Source organism: Oncorhynchus tshawytscha, linkage group LG09, assembly GCF_018296145.1.
Source record: "Oncorhynchus tshawytscha isolate Ot180627B linkage group LG09, Otsh_v2.0, whole genome shotgun sequence".
Taxonomy (NCBI): domain Eukaryota; kingdom Metazoa; phylum Chordata; class Actinopteri; order Salmoniformes; family Salmonidae; genus Oncorhynchus; species Oncorhynchus tshawytscha.
The window spans coordinates 16,663,034-16,690,053 of record NC_056437.1 but is presented as its reverse complement, the minus strand read 5'-3'; the positions used below and the strand labels follow the sequence as shown (position 1 = coordinate 16,690,053).

The window sequence follows — 27,020 nt, the reverse complement described above, 5'->3', positions numbered from 1 at the left end:
AATATATTCACATTAACTACATCATCCAATGAAGAACTCAGAGTTGAGATATGGCTTCATCCTGCCACTGTGTCATAGACTAGTTGAGATATGGCTTCATCCTGGCACTGGGTCCTAGACTAGTGGAGATATGGCTTCATTCTGGCTCCAGGTCCAAGACTAGTTGAGATTTGGCTTCATTCTGGCTCCAGGTCCAAGACTAGTGGAGATTTGGCTTCATTCTGGCTCCAGGTCCTAGACTAGTGGAGATATGGCTTCATTCTGGCTCCAGGTCCAAGACTAGTTGAGATATGGCTTCATTCTGGCTCCAGGTCCAAGACTAGTGGAGATTTGGCTTCATTCTGGCTCTGGGTTCAAGACTAGTGAAGATATGGCTTCATTCTGGCTCTGGGTTCAAGACTAGTGAAGATATGGCTTCCCGCTCTGCCCTCAGACAAACCATCAAACATGCAAAGCGTCAATACAGGACTAAGATTGAATCCTACTACACCGGCTTTGACGCTCGTCGGATGTGGCAGGGCTTGCAAACTTTTACGGACTACAAAGGGAAACCCAGCCGCGAGCTGCATAGTGAAGCAAACCAACCAGATGAGCTAAATGCCTTTAATGCTCGCTTCGAGGCAAGCAACACTGAAGCATGCATGGGAGCACCAGCTGTTCCGGACAACTCCGTAGCCTACGTGAGCAAGACCTTTAAACAGTTCAACATTCACAAGGCCGCGGGGCTATACGGATTATCAGGACGTATACTCAGAGCATGCGCGGACCAACTGGCAAGTGTCTTCACTGACATCTTCAACCTCTCCTTGACCGAGTCCGTAATGTGTCAAGCGGACCACCATAGTCCAAGAAAGCGAAGGTAACCTGCCTAAATGACTACCGCCCTGTAGCCCTCACGTTGGTAGTCATGAAGTACTTTGAAAGGCTGGTCATGGCTCACATCAACACTATCATCCCGGAAACCTTAGACCCACTCCAATTTGCATACCGCCCCAACAGATCCACAGATGACGCAATCTCAATTGCACTCCACACTGCCCTTTCCCACCTGTACAAAAGGAACACCTATGTGAGAATGCTGTTCATTGACTACAGCTTAGCGTTCAACACCATAGTACCCTCAAAGCTCATCACTAAGCTAAGGAACCTGGGACTAAACACCTCCCTCTGCAACTGGATCCTGGACTTCCTGAAGGGCAGCCCCCAGGTGGTAAGGGTAGGCAACAACACATCTGTGCGCTGATCCTCAACACAGGTCCCCTCAGGGGTGCATGCTTAGTCCTCTCATGTACTCCCTGTTCATCCACGACTGCGTGAGCAAGCATGACTCCAACACCATCATTAAGTTTGCTGATAATTATGAGACAGCCTATAAGGAGGAGGTCAGAGACCTGGCAGTGTGGTGCCAGGACAACAACCTCTCCCTCAACGTGAGCAAGACAAAGGAGCTGATTGTGAACTACAGGAAGAGGAGGGCCGAACCTGCCCCCATTCACATTGACGGGGCTGTAGTGGAGCGCGTCGAAAGGTGTCCACATCACCAACAAACTGTCATGGTCCAAACACACCAAGACAGTCATGAAGAGGGCACAACAACAGTCAGGAGACGATTTGAAAAGAAAAGATTTGGCATGGGTCCCCAGATCCTTAAAAAGTTCTACAGCTGCACCATTGATAGCATACTGACCGGTTGCATCCCCGCCTGGTATGGCAACTGCTCGGCATCCGACCGTAATGCACTACAGAAGGTAATGCGTAGGGCCCGGTACATCACTGGGACCAAGCTTCCTGCCATCCATGACCTCTAAACTAGGCGGTGTCAGAGGAAGGCTCAAAAAATTGTCAAAGACTCCAGTCACCCAAGTCATAGACTGTTCTCTCTGCTTCCGGTACGGCAAGCAGTACCGGAGCACCAAGTCTAGGTCCATAAGGCTCCTTAACAGATTCTACCCCCAAGCTATAAGACTTCTGAACAATTAATCAAATGGTCACCTGGACTATTTACATTGACCCCCCACCGCCCTTTGTTTGTACACTGCTGCTACTCGCTGTTTATTATCTATGCATAGTCACTTCACCCCTACATACATGTACAAATTACCTTGACTAACCGTACCCTGACATTGATTCTGTACCGGTATCCCCTGTATATAGCTTCGTTATTGTTATTTTATTGTGTTACTTTTTATTTTATTTTTACTTTAGTTTATATAGTAAATAATTTCTTAAATACATTTTTTGAACTGCATTGTTGCTTAAGGGCTCGTAAGTAAGCATTTCACGGTAAGGTTGTTGTATTCAGCGCATGCGACAAATACAATTTGATTTGATTTGATTTTAGATAGACAAAACACGTTTTCCTTCTATGCTGTGTCTGTAATGGTTTTGTCCCCTTCTCTTCCAGGCTACATGGAGGCTGTTCAGATACCAAGGGGGTCAGTCCACATAGAAATCAAAGAAATTGCCATGTCCAAAAACTACATCGGTAAGGGATCTCATTCATACACTATAAAATGAAACCAACAAGAAAAGTGACCATCGTCATTATAAGAAATAAGATTATTTCATTATTTTGATGGCCCTTTATTTCTTATCATTCTATCCCTCTGTGAATGTTAAGAGTCATTATGGCCTGTCCTTAACTCCACACAACTTATGAACAGTAATGGAAAGCAGTGTGAAATCAACCTGTATAATGTTAGCAGTTTGGTTCTGTTCTTTGTTTACAGATTCAGTCTTCCTCATCCCTTAGTGCTTCTCAGTCTAGAGCAGAGCAGACGATGCCATGAAGCAGTTTTAACTCCCACTAAATGATTAGCTTCAACATTATTAAGACCATTCCGTGCATGTCCAGGGGTAGTGTTGGCGTTAGTCTCTCCGTCTTAGTTCCAGACTAAACAGAAAAACAATCAAACAAGGGGACTTAATATAGTGTTGTTGTCTGATCTGACATTAAGTAGAGACAGAGCCGTGTGACAGAGTGGTGAAGTTTACTGCTGAGGGTGTTGATGGAGGACTGAAGTCAGGCTTTGAAACGTCAGGCGTCATTAGAGTTACAGACATGTGGTGACAGCCCTGTGGTGACAGCTCTGTGGTGACAGCTTTGTAGTGACAGCTCTGTGGTGACAGCCCTGTTGTGACAGCCTTGTGGTGACAGCTCTGTGGTGACAGCCTTGTCGTGACAGCCCTGTGGTGACAGCTCTGCGGTGACAGCCCTGCTGTGACAGCTCTGTGGTGACAGCCCTGTGGTGACAGCCCTGTGGTGACAGCTCTGTGGTGACAGCTCTGTGGTGACATCTCTGTGGTGACAGCCATGTGGTGACATCGCTGTGGTGACAGCTCTGTGGTGACATCTCTGTGGTGACAGCCATGTGGTGACATCTCAGTGGTGACAGCCATGTGGTGACATCTCAGTGGTGACAGCCATGTGGTGACATCTCTCATGGATTCTAGTGGATGATGTATATAAACATATAAAAGTTGTTGTTATCTCCAAGTTTAACAATTGTCACCGTGTCCTATTGTGTAGACTGCACTCTCTATTTCCCTTCCAAGTAATGTGTGAGAGCTGACCATTTTTGCAGTAAAATGGACTGAGAGCTGACCAATATAGCAGTAAAGATGGACTGAGAGCTGACCATTTTTGCAGTAAAATGGACTGAGAGCTGACCAATATAGCAGTAAAGATGGACTGAGAGCTGACCATTTTTGCAGTAAAGATGGATTGAGAGCTGACCATTTTTGCAGTAAAATGGACTGAGAGCTGACCATTTTTGCAGTAAAATGGACTGAGAGCTGACCATTTTTGCAGTAAAGATGGACTGAGAGCTGAACATTATAGCAGTAAAGATGGACTGAGAGCTGACCATTTTTGCAGTAAAGATGGACTGAGAGCTGACCAATATAGCAGTAAAGATGGACTGAGAGCTGACCAATATAGCAGTAAAGATGGACTGAGAGCTGAACATTATAGTAGTAAAGATGGACTGAGAGCTGACCATTTTTGCAGTAAAAATGGACTGAGAGCTGACCATTTTTGCAGTAAAATGGACTGAGAGCTGAACATTATAGCAGTAAAGATGGACTGAGAGCTGACTGTTTTAACAGTAAAGATGGACTGAGAGCTGACCATTTTAACAGTAAAGATGGACTGAGAGCTGACCGTTTTAACAGTAAAGATGGACTGAGAGCTGACCGTTTTAACAGTAAAGATGGACTGAGAGCTGACCGTTTTAACAGTAAAGATGGACTGAGAGCTGACCGTTTTAACAGTAAAGATGGACTGAGAGCTGGACATTATAGTAGTAAAGATGGACTCAGAGCTGACCGTTTTAACAGTAAAGATGGACTGAGACCTGACCATTTTAGCAGTAAAGATGGACTGAGACCTGACCATTTTAGCAGTAAAGATGGACTGAGACCTGACCATTTTAGCAGTAAAGATGGACTGAGACCTGACCATTTTAGCAGTAAAGATGGACTGAGAGCTGGACATTATAGTAGTAAAGATGGACTGAGACCTGACCACTTTAGCAGTAAAGATGGACTGAGAGCTGACCATTTTAGCAGTAAAGATGGACTGAGAGCTGACCATTTTAGTAGTAAAGATGGACTGAGAGCTGACCATTTTAGCAGTAAAGATGGACTGAGAGCTGACCATTTTAGTCGTAAAGATGGACTGAGAGCTGAACATTATAGTAGTAAAGATGGACTGAGAGCTGAACATTATAGTAGTAAAGATGGACTGAGAGCTGACCGTTTTTCTGTGTAGATGAGGTGGCAGTAAAGAATGAACTCTAAGTTATCCCCTAAACAGGAGGAGTAAAATAAATATTGTTGTAATAAAGTGCGTAAATGCTGTGAAGTGCATGCACATGGAGAGAGAAAGAGAGAACAGACAACAGACAACAGAGTGGTTGGATCGTTTCTCCCCATTCAACCCAGAGAAAGTGGATATTTTGAGATGTGTTTTGCTTGGAGACGACTCCATTGTTTTGACGACATGCAGGAATGGTATTCATGGGATTCTTCCAGGTTTTCACCTGAAGAGTGTGTGTGTGTGTGTGCTTTTTCCATTTCCCTCTGAAAGGTAAGAGTGTGTGTGTGTGTGTGTGTGTGTGTGTGTGTGTGTGTGTGTGTGTGTGTGTGTGTGTGAAAGTTGCCAATGACATTAGGGGAGCTCCAGGATGAAGATGATGATGATTGATGGCGATGACATCACACCAAAACATTACCACAACCTGTTGTCTTGGCTACCATTCCTGGGCAGTCTCTTGCTCAATACTCTTATCAGCATTTTAACAGGCTGCTTATATAGCTGTAGGGGGTTCAGTGAACTACGCTCAACCCTGCCTATGAGCTGAAGACTTGTCTTAGCTCCCCCAGCAAAATTCTTCTACCTGGGGCTTCTATGTGTTCTATCTGTACCCATCTGTAGCGCTGAAGTCGGAGGGAGATGACTACTACATAAACGGAGCGTGGACCATCGACTGGCCCAGAAAGTTTGATATCGCAGGCACGGCGTTTCACTACAAGAGACCCCTTGACGAACCCGAGTCAATAGAGGCCCTGGGAGCCACCACGGAAATCCTGGTCGTCATGGTAACCACGCTTTGCTGTTTTGTTGTGTGTCAGGTAAACAATGTGGGAGGGCTTTGCTTTTCTGGCACAGAAAGATGATCAAACTCAGAAGTGCTTTTTCAGGCATCTTTCAGCCTACCGGGAGTCTTTAGTCTATTTGGGAAGTTGGAGATGGGGGTTTTCCATGGAAAAGGGAATTTCACAAAGACAACCTTCAGATGTTACCCACCTATAGAGAAACGGGCCATTGTTGTTTGTACTGTCTAGAGAGATTGTCAGTTTGAATTCACATAAAGCCCAACAGCTGCTCCTAGCAAACCTTAGCTGACCTCCAGACCAGTAAGACCATGGTGGTTTGGGGTTAACAGCTATATATATATATACACACAGCAATATATATACAACAATGTGCAATGTGGATATTGAAAAAGCCATTTCTGGCTAAATTCAAATGCACATGGGCATGTGTTTTGGTGAGGGTGTGTGTTTGAGTGTGCGAGCGTTTTCTGGCATGTGAAAGTCTGAGTGTGTGTGTGTGTGTGTGTGTGTGTGTGTGTGTGTGGTGTGTGTGTGTGTGTGTGTGCGCGTGTGTGTGTGTCTATGTGGATGTGGGTGTAATGGAATGTGTGAGTATCTGAGTGTGTGCATGTGAATGATAGTGTGTGTGTGTATTGTGTGTGTGTGTGTGTTGTGTATGTTGTGTGTGCTGTGTGTTGTGTGTGTTGTGTGTGTGTGCTGTGTGTGGTGTGTGTGTGTGTGTGTGCTGTGTGTGGTGTGTGTTGTGTGTGCTTTGGTGTGTGTGTGTTGTGTGTGCTGTGGTGTGTGTGTGTGTTGTGTGTGCTGTGGTGTGTGTGTGTTGTGTGTGCTGTGTATGTTGTGTGTGCTGTGTGTGGTGTGTGTTGCGTGTGCTGTGGTGTGTGTGTGTTGTGTGTGCTGTGTGTGTTTCTCTAAGCCGTCCCACTCATTGGCACTCAGGACCACAGTGGCTTTTCCCTGGACATGAAATACCAGACCCCACAGCTTCACTGGAATAGGGCTGGGGTTAAGCCGGTTAGGGTTAGGAATAGACAGAGCTTTCCATCCCACCACAGGCCATTCCTTTGTGGCAACTGAAAGCTGTGCAGAATTCTGGTCCCTTTCTGCATCACATACACTAACATAAACACAGTGCCACCACTGCCCATTGGATAACATTTGAGTCTCTGCTTCAGTATAGCAGAGAAACAGCAAATAACTCTTTAGTGGGGACATTTTCTGTGGATTAAGGTTTAGGTCAATTCCATTTGAGTTGTTTGATTTCAGTTTTTTCTCATTTTATTTAACCTTTATTTTGACAGGGAAGTCATGACATGAAATAATGCCCTTGAAATGATTTCATATGGAACTGAAACCAATGTTATAAATGTATGTAATCAACTAATGTCTTCGTCTCACCTCCAGGTTCTTCTCCAGGAGCAGAACACGGGGATCCGTTATAAGTTCAACGTTCCCATCCAGAGGACAGGAAGTGGAGACAATGAGGTGGGCTTCTCCTGGAACCATCTGGCCTGGTCCGACTGCTCCGCCACCTGCGCTGGAGGTAGGCACTGCACCAACCACATGCTGATGTACCCTGGGTGTACAAAACATTAGGAACACCTGCTCATTTCCATGACTGACCAGGTGAATCCAGGTGAAAGCTACGATCCCTTAAGTGTTAAATCCACTTCAATCAGTATAGATGAAGGGGAAGAGACAGGTTAATAAAGAAGGATTTTTTAAGCCTTGAGACAATAGAGACATGGATTGTGTATGTGTGTCATTCAGACAAAATATGTAAGTGCGTTTGAACGGGGTATGGTAGTAGGTGCCAGGCACAACATTTGAGTCAAGAACAGCAACGCTGCTGGGGTTTTCATGTTCAACCGTTTGTATCAAGGTATGCTCTACCATCCAGCCAATTTGACACAACTGTGGGAAGCATTGGAGTCGACATGGGCCAGCATCCCTGTGGAACGCTTTCGGCACCTTGTAGAGCCCATGCTCTGACTAATTGAGGCTGTTCTGAAGGCAAAGGGACGGGGGCGCACCTCACATAGTCAATTGTCTATCAGTTACAGAGGTACCATACTCTGGAATAATTATCTTTAGATTGCGAAAACCTCATCCCTCAATAACTTCAAGTGAAGACTGGGGGTCAACCTGATGAATCAAACTACCAATAATCCCCTCCATGTAGCCTAACTCTCACACTTACACATAATCAAACATGGTTTTCTTGTATACTGAGTATATCATGTACAATTATAATGAATATGCTTTGTCTAACTAATTGAACAAACATATCAGCACTTTTGGGCTTCCAACCTCACCTGCACACCGTTTTTACCAGTTATTTATCTCTCCTGTTTTGTCTTTCACTTATTTTGTTTGGTGCGAATAAATAAAACCTAAAAGCTAAAAGCCAATGTTTGGTATACTCAGTGAATGTATCTGTCCTGGGTCCTGTTCAGTAGCCACCAAACAGGGTAAATCATTTTGAAACTGGGAGGTACTTGAGGTACTACTTCAATAAAGAAGTGGATTTCTGCTTTCTATTGCAAAACAGTTTGGCTACGCTCATCATTGTGCCTACTGAACACATCACTGGAAATATGGAGACTCTGGGGATCATTCATTTAGGTGTCAGACTGGATCGAATCTCTGAACTGACAAGGTAAAAATCTGTTGTTCTGCCCCTGAGCAAGGCAGTTAACCCACTGTTCCCCGGGCTCCGATGACATGGATGTTGATTAAGGCAGGCCCTTGCACCTCTCTGATTCAGAGAAGACACATTTCAGTTGAGGGCATTCAGTTGTACCAATGACTAGGTATCCCCCTTTCCTTATTAACAGTGCTGTTCTAGCTATCTGTTAATGGAATAGGGTGGCAGGTAGCCTAGTGGTTAGAGCGTTGGGCCAGTAACCAAAAGGTGGTTCGAATACCTGAGCGGAGAAGGTGAAATATCTTGCGATGTGCCCTTGAGCAAGGCAGTTAGAGTTGAAGTCGGAAGTTTACATACACTTAGGTTGGGGTCATTAGAACTTGTTTTTTAACCACTCCACAAAGTTCTTGTTAACAAACTATAGTTTTGGCAAGTCGGTTAGGACATCGACTTTGTGCATGACACAAGTCATTTTTCCAATAATTGTTTACAGACAGATTCACTTATAATTCACTGTATCATAATTCCAGTGGGTTAGAAGTTTACATACACTAAGTTGACTGTGCCTTTAAACAGCTTGGAAAATTACAGAAAAGGATGTCATGGCTTTAGAAGTTTCTGATAGGCTAATTGACATCATTTGAGTCAATTGGAGGTGTATCTGTGGATGTATTTCAAGGCCTACCTTCAAACTCAGTGCCGCTTTGCTAGACATCATGGGAAAATCAAAAGTAATCAGCCAAGTCTGGTTCATCCTTGGGAGCAATTTCCAAACGCATGAAGGTACCACGTTCATCTGTACAAACAATAGTACGCAAGTATAAACATCAGTAAGGAAGTTAAAGCTTGATTGCAAATGGGTCTTCCAAATGGACAATGATCCCAAGCATACTTCCAAAGTTGTGGCAAAATGGCTTAAGAACAACAAAGTCAAGGTATTCGAGTGGCCATCACAAAGCCCTGACCTCAATCCTATAGAGAATTTGTGGGCAGAACTAAAAAAGTGTGTGCGAGCAAGGAGGCCTACAAACCTGACTCAGTTACAGCAGCTCTGTCAGGAGGAATGGACCAAAATTCACCCAACTTATTGTGGGTAGCTTGTGGAAGGCTACCCGAAGCGTTTGACCCAAGTTAAACAATTTAAAGGCAATGCTACCAAATACTAATTGAGTGTATGTAAACTTCTGACCCACTGGGAATGTGATGAAATAAATAAAAGCTGAAATAAATATTTCTCTCTACTATTATTCTGACATTTCACATTCTTCAAATAAAGTGGTGATCCTAACTGACCTAAAACAGGGAATTTTTACTAGGATTAAATGTCAGGAATTGTGAAGAACTGAGTTTAAATGTATTTAACTAAGGTGTATATAAATTTCCGACTTCAACTGTAACTCTAATTTCCTCCATGGGCGCTGTACTACTATGGCTGATGCTGTAAAACAACACATTTCACCTGCGGTGTATGTGACAATACAACATATGTTATTTTTCTTTAGAATATGGTTACAGGCTGGGGCTGTTTTTCAGTTATTTATTATTGAATTATTTTCCATTTCAATTTCTTCCCATTTGGTAGTTACAGTCTTGTCTCATCGCTGCAACCCCCGTATGGGCTAGGTTGAGGCAAAGGTCGAGAGCCATGCGTCCCCCGAAACACGACCCTGCCAGCTTCTTGACACTCTGCTCGCTTAACCTGGAAGCCAGCCGCACCAATGTGTCTGAGGAAACACCATACAACTGGTGACCGGAGTCAGCTTGCAGGCGCCCAGCCCATCACAAGGTGTGACGGACGGCACTGGTACTGGGCCAAACTCATGGGTTTCCCAGTCACGGCCACCTGTGACACAGCCTGGGATCAAACCTGGGGCTGTAGTAACGCCTCAAGCACTGCGATGCAGGGCCTTACTTAGACCACTGCTCCACTCGGGAGGCCATTTATTGTTTTCTTTTAAATAATAGTATCTTTCTCCAACATGAGGTACATTGTGTCTTTCCAATCCTGACCAACCAATACTTCTGGAAATAGTGGAAAATAATTTGGGGCTAACCCAGTATGATACTTTGACATGGGTGTGTAGGATCATAACGTTATTGCGTTCTAAATGGAGATTTAGCTTTTAAGAAAAAAACGAATATGTGTTTTACATATTTAAGCCAAGCACAAGAATATGGTGTAATTTCTATGAATGAGCTGCTTTGAATGTCTTCTGGTTAACCAGGGCTAGCAAGCATACAGTCTGACTTGCCAGAGATACAGTGGCTGTGGTGAGAGAGAGACAAGCCAAACACACAGATGCCTGCTTCTCCAAAACCCTTGTCCTACTGCATACTGAAACCTCCTAACTCTGAAACCACAGTGAAATGTCCACCACTGCCTCAACAATGACTAAACCAAATCATTTTACCCCCAAAGGCAATGGGCTTTTATGAAAAAATAAATACTGTTCCTCTCAAGAATGTTCCTCTAAATACCTGCAATATTCTAGCAACAAAATAAACAAAAACAAAAGTTTTTAAAAAGATCGTTTTTGAGAAAGGAGATCTATGTTGGACCAAAGCAAAGAGCTCTAGATGCCATGTAGATGTGTATACCTTTGTATTGTCATGTAGATGTGTATACCTTTGTATTGTCATGTAGATGTGTATACCTTTGTATTGTCATGTAGATGTGTATACCTGTGTATTGTAATGTAGATGGGTAATACCTTTGTATTGTCATGTGGATGTGTATACATTTGTATTGTAATGTAGATGTGTATACCTGTGTATTGTAATGTAGATGTGTATACCTTTGTATTGTCATGTAGATGTGTATACCTTTGTATTGTAATGTAGATGTGTATACCTTTGTAATGTAGATGTGTATACCTGTGTATTGTAATGTAGATGTGTATACCTTTGTATTGTCTTGTAGATGTGTATACCTTTGTATTGTCATGTAGATGTGTATACCTTTGTATTGTAATGTAGATGTGTATACCTGTGTATTGTCATGTAGATGTGTATACCTGTCTATTGTAATGTAGATGTGTATACCTGTGTATTGTAATGTAGATGTGTATACCTGTGTATTGTAATGTATATTACATTCTGGGGTTCAGGACTTCTACAAAGCAACGTTTTATACCGTATCAAACTCAACACAACAGATCCTTACACTTTGGATGTGGGTCTTGATTCATATAGCCAGTGAATTTAGCTGACACCCTTAATCAGAAAGTTTCATTGAATGCATTGCTGTGCTAATACAAGCTCTTCTGACATCCATCCTGGCCACTTCAGTTTCCCTACCCACTCCAAGCATGATTCTCTACCACCAATCCATATGTCAGCTGTACTATTGGTGTTAGTGCATACATAGTGGGACAATGTCCCACAAGTACACACGCTCACAGACAGACACTCAGGCAAGCAGGCAGACACACACTCTCTCTCTGTCACCATACACACACATGCACATCTCGTTACAACGGTCAGACCAGTATGGTGTAGGGTATGTCCCATTTAGACTCCATAGAGAGGCTACACACACACACCCACATGCACGCACACACACACACACACACACACACACACACACACACACACACACACACACACACACACAGAGTTGGGTGACAGCGATATGGTAGCCATCAGACCCCGCAGCCAGAGTAAAGGGCTGCAGCTCTATAAAAGTGATTTGACAAGGTATCCTGCAAGGCACCAGGCATTTACACATCTGCTTCTACTACAGACTGAAACCATACCTTACTTCTCCACCCAAACACAGACACAGACACACAGGACACACTGCACTCTGGGTCACGTGCAGGAGAATAACACAGTGATTTCGGTACTGTATTTTCTTACATTTTCAGGAATCAGTAGTTAATCAGGGACATGGCTGTTGTGTGGATTTTTACTCCTCTTCTCTGTTAGACTCTTGAGCCAAGCGGTTTACTTCTGCCATCTTTGAATGCATTTGCCTATAAGCTTACGTTGCTCCAAGGTCGGGGATGTCCCAGACTACTTCTCTGTCAGGGTTCTCAGGAAGCAGTGCATCACACAGTAAGAGGGTGGATATTAACTGGGTGTTGTGTTTGTACTCCCTTGCCTGCTAGGTTCCCAGAAGCAGGGAGTGGTGTGTAAGCGTCTGGATGATAACTCTGTGGTGCAGAACAGCTACTGTGAAGCAGAAAGCAAACCTCCAGGGAACCAGAGGTCCTGCAACACTGAACTCTGCCCCCCAGAGTACGTACAGTAAGACCTTCACATCACATACAGTACTATACAGCACAGTACTGCTCAATACAGTACTATACAGCACAGTACTGCTCAATACAGTACTATACAGCACAGTACTGCTCAACACAGTACTATACAGCACAGTACTGCTCAACACAGTACTATACAGGACTAAACGTCTCAACACAGTGCTATACGGGACAACACTGCTCAATACTGTACTATACAGGACAATACAGCTCAACACAGTACTATACAGGAGAATATGGCTCAACAAAACACTATACAGGACAATACGGCTCAACACAGTGCTATACAGGACAATACGGCTCAACACAGTACTATACAGCACAGTACTATACAGGACAATACGGCTCAACACAGTACTATACAGCACAGTACGGCTCAATACAGTACTATACAGCACAGTACTCTACAGGACAAAACGGCTCAACACAGTACTATACAGGACAATACGGCTCAACACAGTACTATACAGGACAACACTGCTCAACACAGTACTATACAGGACTAAACGTCTCAACACAGTGCTATACGGGACAACACTGCTCAATACTGTACTATACAGGACAATACGGCTCAGCACAGTACTATACAGGACAATACGGCTCAACACAGTACTATACAGCGCAGTACTATACAGGACAAAACGGCTCAACACAGTACAGCACAGTACGGCTCAACACAGGACAATACGGCTCAATACAGTACTATACAGCACAGTACTCTACAGGACAATAAGGCTCAGCACAGTACTATACAGGACAATACGCCTAACACAGTACAGCACAATACAGCTCAACACAGTACTCTACAGGACAATACGGCTCAACACAGTACTATACAGGACAATACGGCTCAACACAGTACTATACAGGACAGTACGGCTCAATACAGTACTATACAGCACAGTACTCTACAGGACAATACGGCTCAGCACAGTACTCTACAGGACAATACGGCTCAGCACAGTACTATACAGGACAATACGGCTCAACACAGTACTATACAGGACAACACTCCTCAACACAGTACTATAAAGGACAATACGGCTCAACACAGTACTATACAGCACAGTACTATACAGGACAATACGGCTCAACACAGTACTATACAGGACAGTACGGCTCAATACAGTACTATACAGCACAGTACTATACAGGACAATACGGCTCAACACAGTACTATACAGGACTAAACGTCTCAACACAGTGCTATACGTGACAACACTGCTCAATACTGTACTATACAGGACAATACAGCTCAACACAGTACTATACAGGAGAATACGGCTCAACAAAACACTATACAGGACAATACGGCTCAACAAAGTGCTATACAGGACAACACTGCTCAACACAGTACTATACAGGACAATACGGCTCAACACAGTACTATACAGGACAATACGGCTCAACACAGTACTATACAGGACAATACGGCTCAACACAGTGCTATACAGGACAACACTGCTCAACACAGTACTATACAGGACAATACGGCTCAACACAGTGCTATACAGGACAACACTGCTCAACACAGTACTATACAGGACAATACGGCTCAACACAGTACTATACAGGACAATACGGCTCAACACAGTACTATACAGGACAATACGGCTCAACACAGTACTATACAGGACAATACGGCTCAACACAGTACTATACAGGACAATACGGCTCAACACAGTACTATACAGCACAGTACTCTACAGGACAATACGGCTCAGCACAGTACTCTACAGGACAATACGGCTCAGCACAGTACTATACAGGACAATACGGCTCAACACAGTACTATACAGGACAACACTCCTCAACACAGTACTATAAAGGACAATACGGCTCAACACAGTACTATACAGCACAGTACTATACAGGACAATACGGCTCAACACAGTACTATACAGGACAGTACGGCTCAATACAGTACTATACAGCACAGTACTCTACAGGACAATACGGCTCAGCACAGTACTATACAGGACAATACGGCTCAACACAGTACTATACAGGACTAAACGTCTCAACACAGTGCTATACGTGACAACACTGCTCAATACTGTACTATACAGGACAATACAGCTCAACACAGTACTATACAGGAGAATACGGCTCAACAAAACACTATACAGGACAATACGGCTCAACAAAGTGCTATACAGGACAACACTGCTCAACACAGTACTATACAGGACAATACGGCTCAACAAAGTACTATACAGGACAATACGGCTCAACACAGTGCTATACAGGACAACACTGCTCAACACAGTACTATACAGGACAATACGGCTCAGCACAGTACTAGACAGGACAATACGGCTCAACACAGTACTATACAGGACAATACGGCTCAACACAGTACTATACAGGACAATACGGCTCAACACAGTATTATACAGGACAATACGGCTCAACACAGTACTAGACAGGACAATACGGCTCAACACAGTATTATACAGGACAATACGGCTCAACACAGTACTAGACAGGACAATACGGCTCAACACAGTACTAGACAGGACAATACGGCTCAACACAGTATTATACAGGACAATACGGCTCAGCACAGTACTATACAGGACAATACGGCTCAACACAGTACTATACAGGACAACACTCCTCAACACAGTACTATAAAGGACAATACGGCTCAACACAGTACTATACAGGACAACACTCCTCAACACAGTACTATAAAGGACAATACGGCTCAACACAGTACTATACAGCACAGTACTATACAGGACAATACGGCTCAACACAGTACTATACAGGACAGTACGGCTCAATACAGTACTATACAGCACAGTACTCTACAGGACAATACGGCTCAGCACAGTACTATACAGGACAATACGGCTCAACACAGTACTATACAGGACTAAACGTCTCAACACAGTGCTATACGTGACAACACTGCTCAATACTGTACTATACAGGACAATACAGCTCAACACAGTACTATACAGGAGAATAGCTCAACAAAACACTATACAGGACAATACGGCTCAACAAAGTGCTATACAGGACAACACTGCTCAACACAGTACTATACAGGACAATACGGCTCAACACAGTACTATACAGGACAATACGGCTCAACACAGTGCTATACAGGACAACACTGCTCAACACAGTACTATACAGGACAATACGGCTCAGCACAGTACTATACAGGACAACACTGCTCAACACAGTACTATACAGGACTAAACGTCTCAACACAGTGCTATACGGGACAACTCTGCTCAATACTGTACTATACAGGACAATACGGCTCAGCACAGTACTATACAGGACAATACGGCTCAACACAGTACTATACAGCGCAGTAATACAGGACAAAACGGCTCAACACAGTACAGCACTACGGCTCAACACAGGACAATACGGCTCAATACAGTACTATACAGCACAGTACTCTACAGGACAATAAGGCTCAGCACAGTACTATACAGGACAATACACCTAACACAGTACAGCACAGTACAGCTCAACACAGTACTCTACAGGACAATACGGCTCGACACAGTACTAGACAGGTACGGCTCAACACAGTATTATACAGGACACACAGTACTAGACAGGACAATACGGCTCAACACAGTACTATACAGGACAATACGGCTCAACACAGTACTATACAGCACAGTACTCTACAGGACAATACGGCTCAACACAGTATTATACAGGACAATACGGCTCAACACAGTACTAGACAGGACAATACGGCTCAACACAGTATTATACAGGACAATACGGCTCAACACAGTACTATACTGGAGAATACGGCTCAACAAAACACTATACAGGACAATACGGCTCAACAAAGTGCTATACAGGACAACACTGCTCAACACAGTACTATACAGGACAATACGGCTCAACACAGTACTATACAGGACAATACGGCTCAACACAGTGCTATACAGGACAACACTGCTCAACACAGTACTATACAGGACACGGCTCAGCACAGTACTAGACAGGACAATACGGCTCAACACAGTACTATACAGGACAATACGGCTCAACACAGTACTATACAGGACAATACGGCTCAACACAGTATTATACAGGACAATACGGCTCAACACAGTACTAGACAGGACAATACGGCTCAACACAGTATTATACAGGACAATACGGCTCAACACAGTACTAGACAGGACAATACGGCTCAACACAGTACTAGACAGGACAATACGGCTCAACACAGTATTATACAGGACAATACGGCTCAACACAGTACTAGACAGGACAATACGGCTCAACACAGTACTAGACAGGACAATACGGCTCAACACAGTACTAGACAGGACAATACGGCTCAACACAGTACTAACAGTGGTCACGCTCAGTAGATGCCTGTCACGCTTCACCAACATCACATACAGTACAGTACAATACAATACAGGGATCACATACAGCATGTAAGACCCTCAGACGCTTTGAACCTCATGTCCATCTTGGAACAGAAAGATAATCGTGCTAAACTATGCTGGATGGATGTACTGTATGCTAACTTGGCTCAGAGAAAATACTAATACTGTTGGACCTCAGGTCCAGAACATGTATTACATACAACCTTTTAATGACTGACAACCAGAGACCAACTAACAGTAGTTAGTGAGTGGAGTGGGTTCAGAAGATTCAGCCTTTTGGGGGCCCTAAAAGATATTTAATGTTGCAATTTTAAAGCAAGCTTCTGCAATTCTAAACATTTTGACATGAGGTGGAAACAAGATTTAGCAATTTTATTACTCATTTCCTGCAATTCTAAACATTCTGCCATGTTAATATGATATCTGAGTGAGAGTGACTAACATAATCAATGGGGGCCCTCTGAAACTCAGGGCCCTGGGCACGTGCCCTTCGTGCCCGGTCGGAAATTCAGCCATGATTACTAAGTTTACATAGCTGGCTACACTAATTTACCTTTTTTTTCTGACATGGGCTAATTGAGTGACTGTCAGGGACTGACATGACAAGATAAACATTTCTGATGCACAATAACATTTCGAAACTGCACCTTGTGTATTCTAACAGTAAGTTGAGTTCCTAATAAAACAAAAAGAACAAATACCGTGGCCGGGGATCTTAAAGGGACTTATGTCGCTCATGCCTGGGGCTCTCCCTGAGAAGACTGACTGAACAAGCATTTAGCTCTGCCAGAAGTTAAGGCTCTGGATAAGAAAAATCTTTCATGAAAACGATAATGACTTGCTATATTAATTTGCCTTCAAGGAACCCGTAAGCTGTGAAACTTTTTTTGAAGAAAATGCTCAAATATAACGTCAATGATTTAGAACTTTATTTGTTTACTATTTTCAGAGCTTGTTTTATGTCAAAAAGTGTAAATGTTGGCGATGGGCGTGGCGCCACACTTGCTCTCACACTGCTGCATGTTGGGGGGTCTGAAGGCCTCGGGACAGTCACTGGAGGGCTGGCCTGTGTAGGAGAGACACTGCACTGTCCGCTTCTGCTGGCCCAGCCCACACTGCGCTGAACACTGTGGTGAAACACACACACACACACACACACACACACACACACACACACACACACACACACACTATTAACCACCCTGCACCAGACACTGACCACATAAACACTATTAACCACCCTGCACCAAACACTGAACCACATAAACACCATTAATTAACCACCCTGCATCAAACACTGAACCACATAAACACCATTAATCACCCTGCACCAGACACTGAACCACATAAACAATATTAACCACCCTGCACCAGACACTGAACCACAGAAACACTATTAACCACCCTGCATAAGACACTGAACCACATAAACACTATTAACCACCCTGCACCAAACACTGAACCACATAAACACCATTAATCACCCTGCACCAAACACTGAAACATAAACAATATTAACCACCCTGCACCAGACACTGAACCACAGAAACACTATTAACCACCCTGCATAAGACACTGAACCACATAAACACTATTAACCACCCTGCATCAGACACTGAACCACATAAACACTATTAACCACCCTGCACCACATAAACACTATTAACCCCTGCATCAGACACTGAACCACATAAACACTATTAACCACCCTGCACCACATAAACACTATTAACCACCCTGCACCACATAAACACTATTAACCCCCTGCATCAGACACTGAACCACATAAACATTATTAACCACCCTGCACCACATAAACACTATTAACCCCTGCACCACATAAACACTATTAACCCCTGCATCAGACACTGAACCACATAAACACTATTAACCACCCTGCACCACATAAACACTATTAACCCCCTGCATCAGACACTGCACCACATAAACACTATTAACCACCCTGCACCACATAAACACTATTAACCCCTGCATCAGACACTGAACCACATAAACACTATTAACCACCCTGCACCACATAAACACTATTAACCACCCTGCACCACATAAACATTATTAACCACCCTGCACCACATAAACACTATTAACCACCCTGCACCAAACACTGAACCACATAAACACTATTAACCACCCTGCACCACATAAACACTATTAACCACCCTGCACCAAACACTGAACCACAGAAACACTATTAACCACCCTGCATCAGACACTGAACCACAGAAACACTATTAACCACCCTGCATCAGACACTGAACCACATAAACACTATTAACCACCCTGCACCACATAAACACTATTAACCACCCTGCACCAAACACTGAACCACAGAAACACTATTAATCACCCTGCATTAAACACTGAACCACATAAACACTATTAACCACCCTGCACCAGACACTGAACCACATAAACACTATTAACCACCCTGCACCAAACACTGAACCACATAAACACTATTAACCACATACTGCATTCAAAAGACACAGACATAGTTATTACCCCTCAGCACAGACATTGTTAAAACTCCTACCCACTACATATGTTAGAACTTAGAGTAACTGAGTCACTGAGACAGTCAAACAGCAATTCTCCTGGCTGTGTCATTCTGATGACGTCCTGTATGGGCCAAGCCAAGCCTTGCCTGAGTTTGCAGATTCTCACTGCCCCCTGTTTTACTTTCCCAGCAGACACTCAACAGTTCTGACTAATCACTAGGGATACTAGGGCTATTAGGGATACTAGAGATACAAGTACATGCATAGAAGTAGAATGAACATTCTACATGCATAGACGTTTATCAGGCCATTGGTTGAGAAAGCATTCTGTGGAATTAAGTTGTTTGCATGGTAACTCTTCTTTCTGTAATTATTATGACCAGGTGAATTGTTGCTATGGGAGAGGGCAGAACTGGTGGGTTCTTCTTCCTCACAGAGAGGCCTTAGTGTGTGTAGGTGTGTGTGTGTTGTGGCCAAATGTGCTTAGCTTCTTTGCGAGGGCTGGGGGAACGGTCAGACAGAGTTCAATCATGTCTCAGATGTTCCATTGGAAAAAGAGGGATTCAATTCTGTTGGCCAATGGGCTGAATGGATTAACTTCTGTTAGCCAATAGGCTGAATGGATTAAAAACAGTTGGTCAATAGGCTGAAGGGATTAAAAACAGTTGGCCAATAGGCTGAAGGGATTAATTACTGTTGGCCAATGGGTTGAAGGGATTAAATTATGTTGGCCAATAGGCTGAATGGATTAAAAATAGTTGGCCAATAAGGTGAAGGGATTACATACTGTTGGCCAATGGGCTGAAGCCGTCTGCCAATAGTGGTGTGTGTGTATATAGGGGTGTATATGAGTGAGTCATTACCATTAGATGGGCATCTGTAATGAACCGATGTGAAGTTCTGGTCTTAAGCTGTTCCTGGCTTCACTCAATGTCCAAGAAAGTTATCTTTGAATTTATCAACTCACTTCATTAAGGGCCACTTTCTATGTGTATTCAGCTAGTTAGTGGACTCCTTTCTACTCTTCTCAGAATCTCAGACAATCCCTTGTTGTACATTGCAGTATCAAACTGAACTGCAACAAACACATGCTGTGATTTTTCAATCAGGAACGCTAACATAGTGTTCACAGTACCGTCTCAACATGAGCGTGTAAACATGATTGTTGGCAACCCAGATATTGGGAGACATTGTTAATTTAGGATACATTCCTGTAGATGATGTGAAATGCATTCAGGGCTGTAACGGCTCACAGTCTATATATCTGTGTTGATTGTAGTAATAATACTAATAATAGTAAGACCAGAAAGTCACTTGTGAAAATAAAACAAAAAAACAACATCAGACGAAACAAAAACGTGAATAAATAGAGGGGGTCACAGATGGCTGGAGAGAGGGAGTTCCAGAGCCTAAGAGCGACCCTGGAGACGACCCTGGAGACGACCCTGTCGCTGTGTTCTGAATTAGTCTTGGTATATATACAAGAAAACACTCTTATTTACTACAGAATACACACTGTGTGTAAAAAACATTAGGAACACCTGCTATTTCCATGACATAGACTGACCTGGTGAATACAGGTGAAAGCTATGATCCCTTATTGATGTTAAATCCATTTCAATCAGTGTAGATGAAGGGGAGGCGACAAGTTAAAGAAGGATTTTTAAGCCTTGAGACAATTGAGACATGGATTGTGTATGTGTGCCATCCAGAGGGTGAATGGACAAGACAAAATATTTAAGTGACTTTGAACGGGGTATGGTAGTAGGTGTCAGGTGCACCGGTTTGAGTGTGTCAAGAAATGCAACACTTCTGGGTTTTTCATGCTCAACAGTTTCCTGTGTGTATCAAGAAAGGTCCACCACCCAAAGGGTATCCAGCCAACTTGACACAACTGTTGGAAGCATTGAAGTCAACATGGGCCAGAATCCCTGTGCCACGCTTTAGACACCTTATAGAGACAAGCCCCGACGAATTGAGGCTGTCCTGAGGGCAAAAGAGGGTGCAACTCAATATTAGGATATTGCTCCTAATGTTTTGTGCACTCAGTGTACACCTGAAACAATATGCAATTTATATCAACTGTATAGTACTGTCAGCCATATGAATAATGATTTGATCCATATGGTTCCAATAGCTAAGTTAAAGGGACAGTTCATTGTGGTTAAGTCGTTGTTCCAATGTGGTTCCAATAGCTAAGTTAAAGGGACAGTTCATTGTGGTTAAGTCGTTGTTCCAATGTGGTTCCAATAGCTAAGTTAAAGGGACAGTTCATTGTGGTTAAGTCGTTGTTCCAATGTGGTTCCAATAGCTAAGTTAAAGGGACAGTTCATTGTGGTTAAGTCGTTGTTCCAATGCGGTTCCAATAGCTAAGTTAAAGGGACAGTTCATTGTGGTTAAGTCGTTGCTCCAATGTGGTTGCAGTGGTGGAAAAAGTACCCAATTGTCATACTAAGTAAAGATATCTTAATAGAAAATGACTCAAGTAAAAGTGAAAGTCACCCAATAAAATACTACTTGAGTAAAAGTATTTGTTTTTAAATATCACCACCGATAAATCCACGATAATTGAGAATTTCTATTGTGTTATTGACTGTATGTTTGCTTATTCCATGTGTAACTCTGTGTTGTTGTTTGTGTCGCACTGCTTTGCTTTATCTTGGCCAGGTTGTAAATGAGAACTTGTTCTCAACTGGCCTACCTGATTAAATAAAGGTGAAATAAAATGTTAAAAAAAAATATATATATACCTAAGTATCAAAAGTAAATGTAAAAGTATAAATCATTTCACATTCCTCATACTAAGCAAATCTTTTATTTAAGGATGGCCATGGGCACACTTAAACATTTTAACAATCATTTACAAACAAAGTGTGTGTGTTTACTGAGTCCACCAGATCAGAGGCAGTAGAGATGACCAGGGATGTTCTCTTGATAAGTGCATGAATGGGACCATTTTCATGTCCTGCTAAGCATTTAAAATGTAACGAGTACTTTTGGGTGTCAGAGAAAATATAAGGAGTAAAAAGTACATTATTTTCTTTAGGAATGTAGTGATGTAAAAGTAAAAGGTGTTGTAGGGTACAGATACCCATAAAACGACTTAAGTAGTACTTCAAACTATTTTCACTTAAGTACTTTACACCATTGTGTGGTTGGGTTGTTGTAGGTGGTTTATCGGGGACTGGTCGGCCTGTGGGAAGACGTGTGATGGCGGGATACGGACACGGACGGTTCTCTGTATCAGGAAAATGGGGCCTGCCGAGGAGGAGACCCTGGAGGACAGCCACTGTCTGACGCACCGACCAATAGAACGAGAAGCCTGCAACAACCAGTCCTGCCCCCCTCAGTGGATCACTCTGGATTGGTCAGAGGTGAGAGAAGGACTACCCCTTTTCACTTGTTGACGTCCCAGCAGGAAAAACATAATGTTGTCATTTTAACCACTTCTTTCAGCTGGAATCACTTTGAGTTACAGCAGTGGTTTCAATAGAGACCTAGAATAAGTTGAATAGTTTTATTGAGCTTGTGTATTGTTCCTTCTGTCCCCCAGTGTACACCCAGATGTGGCCCTGGGTTCAAGCACCGCATCGTGCTGTGTAAGAGCAGCAACCTGACCAAGACCTTCCCCCCCGCCCACTGTCCCGGCCACAACAAGCCCCCCATCAGGACCCGCTGCAGTCTGGGACACTGTCCACCACCTAGATGGATCCTAGGGGAATGGGGACAGGTACGATTGTTCCCCCCTTCAGAAATCATTGCTTCCTTTCACTTTTCCATTCACTTTTCATTGCTTTGATATGTCTTGACATGGGGGTATCAAAACAACAACATTTTTGTAAAGGCAATTCAAATGAACTGTTGTAAGATGAACAGACACCACATCCTGTTTTGGTGACCAGTCAACAGAATTTACACTCTGATCATAAACTGGTGTCCCTAGTGCTGATCACATGTGCCTGTCCAACCAGTCTGCCTGCCTGTGCTTGAGTGCATGCCGGTGTGTGTGTGTGTGTGTGATTGAGTACCGCTGCCCCAGTCAGGTCTCAGCCATCCCATCAACTTGTGTCTGACTTCTGTGCCCACCGGGCCACCAGGCTTACCTTCCCTTCAGATCAGGCTCTGTGGAGCCTCACATCCCAGCCTGCATGTCATCCCCTCCAAATTAGACAGTCTTTATTAGGGCCCAGGCCGGCCCTGACAGATGGCCTACGTCAATGCATGGTCTTAAGTTGGATTTGAACCAGTGACCTTTTGGCCTCCGCCAGCGAGACTGTGGAGGAAAGCACTGTCTTCACTTCAATCTGCCCTTTATACAGCTCAGGAAGAGACGGGTGAGAGACAGGAGTAGAGGAGGAGGTGAGGCAAAGAGGGGCTGGAGGGAGGGAGAGGGAGATATATATAGAGTGTGAGAGAGAGAGAGGGAGAGGGAGAGAGAGAGAGACAGACATCACCTTGGCCAGTGCGTGAGAAAGTCCTTAATCCAAACAGACTTAAAACTGGTGTTTCTGGTATGTATTAGGCCACACTGATACTGACCCTGTCCTTTGACGGGCCACAGAGAGGTTATCAGCCATTGGCTCAATTCAATATGTATCCCTGAAGTGTTTGCTATACATTTCAGATTGAGCCGACAAATGCAGCGTTTACCGTGAATGGGTTCTCCGCCAACACGGGAGAATTGCCTTTAAAATGCAATTGGGCTTTGGCGCTGAACTTCCACGATACGGATTGAATAGAGCCCCAGGCCTTCTGATTGAAGTTGGGGCACCGGATGTTGTTGTTTGTGTGTGAGCGTACATATGGTTGCCATTAGAACCTTGAACCATAGTCCATGACCTCTAACCTCTGGAGTCTGACCTCTAAACCCACTTTACTACCACAACAAAGTCCACCACTGCAATCCCACAACAAGGCCACTAAATAACATCCAGGTATATCTAGAAGTGTTCGTAAAGTCTACTAGAGAACGTGACCAGAGAAACTCTTTCTGTAATATGACTAGTATGTTACAGACAGAACTACCACGGTACAGAGAATAACATAGACAGGAGAACTGTTGAGTTGCACTGATAACCCCTAGCGGATGTTATTGACTACATATTCCTAGCTGATGTAATTGACTACATATTCCTAGCTGATGTAATTGACTACATATTCCTAGCTGATGTAATTGACTACATATTCCTAGCTGATGTAATTGACTACATATTCCTAACTGATGTTATTGACTACATATTCCTAGCTGATGTAATTGACTACATATTCTTAGCTGATGTAATTGACTACATATTCCGAGCTGATGTAATTGACTACATATTCCTAGCTGGTGTAATTGACTACGTATTCCTAGCTGATGTAATTGACTACATGTTCCTAGCTGATGTAATTGACTACATATTCCGAGCTGATGTAATTGACTACATATTCCTAGCTGATGTAATTGATTACATATTCCTAGCTGATGTAATTGACTACATGTTTCTGGCTGATGTAATTGACTACATATTCTTAGCCGATGTAATTGACTACATATTCTTAGCTGATGTAATTGACTACATATTCCTAGTTGATGTAATTGACTACATATTCTTAGCTGATGTAATTGACTACATATTCTTAGCTGATGTAATTGACTACCTATTTCTAGCTGATGTAATTGACTACATATTCCTAGCTGATGTAATTGACTACATATTCCTAGCTGATGTAATTGACTACGTATTCCTAGCTGATGTAATTGACTACATATTCCTAGCTGATGTAATTGACTACATATTCCTAGCTGATGTAATTGAGTACATATTCCTAGCTGATGTAATTGACTACATATTCCTAGCTGATGTAATTGACTACATATTCTTAGCTGATGTAATTGACTACATATTCCTAGTTGATGTAATTGACTACATATTCTTAGCTGATGTAATTGACTACATATTCTTAGCTGATGTAATTGACTACCTATTTCTAGCTGATGTAATTGACTACATATTCCTAGCTGATGTAATTGACTACATATTCCTAGCTGATGTAATTGACTACATATTCCTAGCTGATGTAATTGACTACATATTCCTAGCTGATGTAATTGACTACATATTCCTAGCTGATGTAATTGACTACATATTCCTAGCTGATGCAACGAACTACATGTTCTCTTGTGTCTCTAGCTGGTAGCTACCACCTCTCTCTTCTAATGTAGTCCAGCAGACTGCAGTCTCACTGATGCCCATTAAAGAATTACTATTACCTTCCCAGGTCATACCAGGTTCAACTGGCCTGAACAGAAGACACACACACACACACAAAGGCCTCTCTGTGAGGAAGGAGAACCCACCAGTTCTGCCCTCTCCCATTAATGCATGTTAATTGTAGTTATATCCCACTCATCTCTATCTCTCTCTCTTTCATCTCTCTCTTTCATCTCTCTCTATCTCCATCTCTCTCTCTCTTTCATCTCTCTCTATCATCTCCATCTCTCTCTCTCTCTTTCATCTCTCTATATCTCTCTCTCTTTCATCTCTCTCTCTCTTTCATCTCCATCTCTTGCTCGATCTCTCTCTCTCTTTCATCTCTCTATCTCTCTCATCTCTATCTCTTGCTCAATCTCTCTCTCTCTCCTTCATCTCTCTCATCTCCATCTTTCTCTCTCTCTCTCTCTCTCACTCACTCACTCACTCACTCACTCACTCACTCACTCACTCACTCACTCACTCACTCACTCACTCACTCACTCACTCACTCACTCACTCACTCACTCACTCACTCACTCACACACATAGGATAAGCTACAGTATCCCTAGTGATTAGACAGAACTGTTGAGTGTCTGCTAAGAAAGTAAAACAGGGGGCAGTGAGAATCTACAAACTCAGGCTTGGCTTGGCCCATACAGGACATCATCAGATAACACAGCCAGGAGAAGTGCTGTTTGACTGTCTCAGTTACTCTAAGTTCTAACACATGTAGTGGGTAGGAATTTTAACAATGTCTGTGCTGAGGGGTAATAACTATGTCTGTGTCTTCTGAATGAAGTATGTGATTGATAGTGTTTATGCGGTTCAGTGTTTGGTGCAGGGTGGTTAATAGTGTTTATGTGGTTCAGTGTTTGGTGCAGGATGGTTAATAGTGTTTATGCGGTTCAGTGTTTGGTGCAGGATGGTTAATAGTGTTTATGTGGTTCAGTGTTTGGTGCAGGATGGTTAATAGTGTTTATGCGGTTCAGTGTTTGGTGCAGGATGGTTAATAGTGTTTATGTGGTTCAGTGTTTGGTGCAGGGTGGTTAATAGTGTTTATGTGGTTCAGTGTTTGGTGCAGGGTGGTTAATAGTGTTTATGTGGTTCAGTGTTTGGTGCAGGGTGGTTAATAGTGTTTATGTGGTTCAGTGTTTGGTGCAGGGTGGTTAATAGTGTTTATGTGGTTCAGTGTCTGGTGCAGGGTGGTTAATAGTGTTTATGTGGTTCAGTGTTTGGTGCAGGGTGGTTAATAGTGTTTATGTGGTTCAGTGTTTGGTGCAGGGTGGTTAATAGTGTTTATGTGGTTCAGTGTCTGGTGCAGGGTGGTTAATAGTGTGTGTGTGTTTCACCACAG

The 27,020-nt window shown here is 43.2% G+C and overlaps 1 protein-coding gene across 1 annotated transcript in view; it reads left to right on the top strand.

The window, feature by feature from the left end:
• The window catches only part of LOC112257258 (A disintegrin and metalloproteinase with thrombospondin motifs 6-like), a 142,074-nt gene that overhangs the window by 111,387 nt on the left and 3,667 nt on the right, over positions 1-27,020 (top strand). The window contains exons 18-23 of the mRNA XM_042326608.1: positions 2,405-2,485; positions 5,438-5,601; positions 7,021-7,159; positions 12,373-12,502; positions 22,599-22,803; positions 22,983-23,159. Of these exons, the coding sequence (XP_042182542.1) occupies positions 2,405-2,485; positions 5,438-5,601; positions 7,021-7,159; positions 12,373-12,502; positions 22,599-22,803; positions 22,983-23,159 (896 nt within the window). The remainder of the gene's footprint in view (positions 1-2,404; positions 2,486-5,437; positions 5,602-7,020; positions 7,160-12,372; positions 12,503-22,598; positions 22,804-22,982; positions 23,160-27,020) is intronic.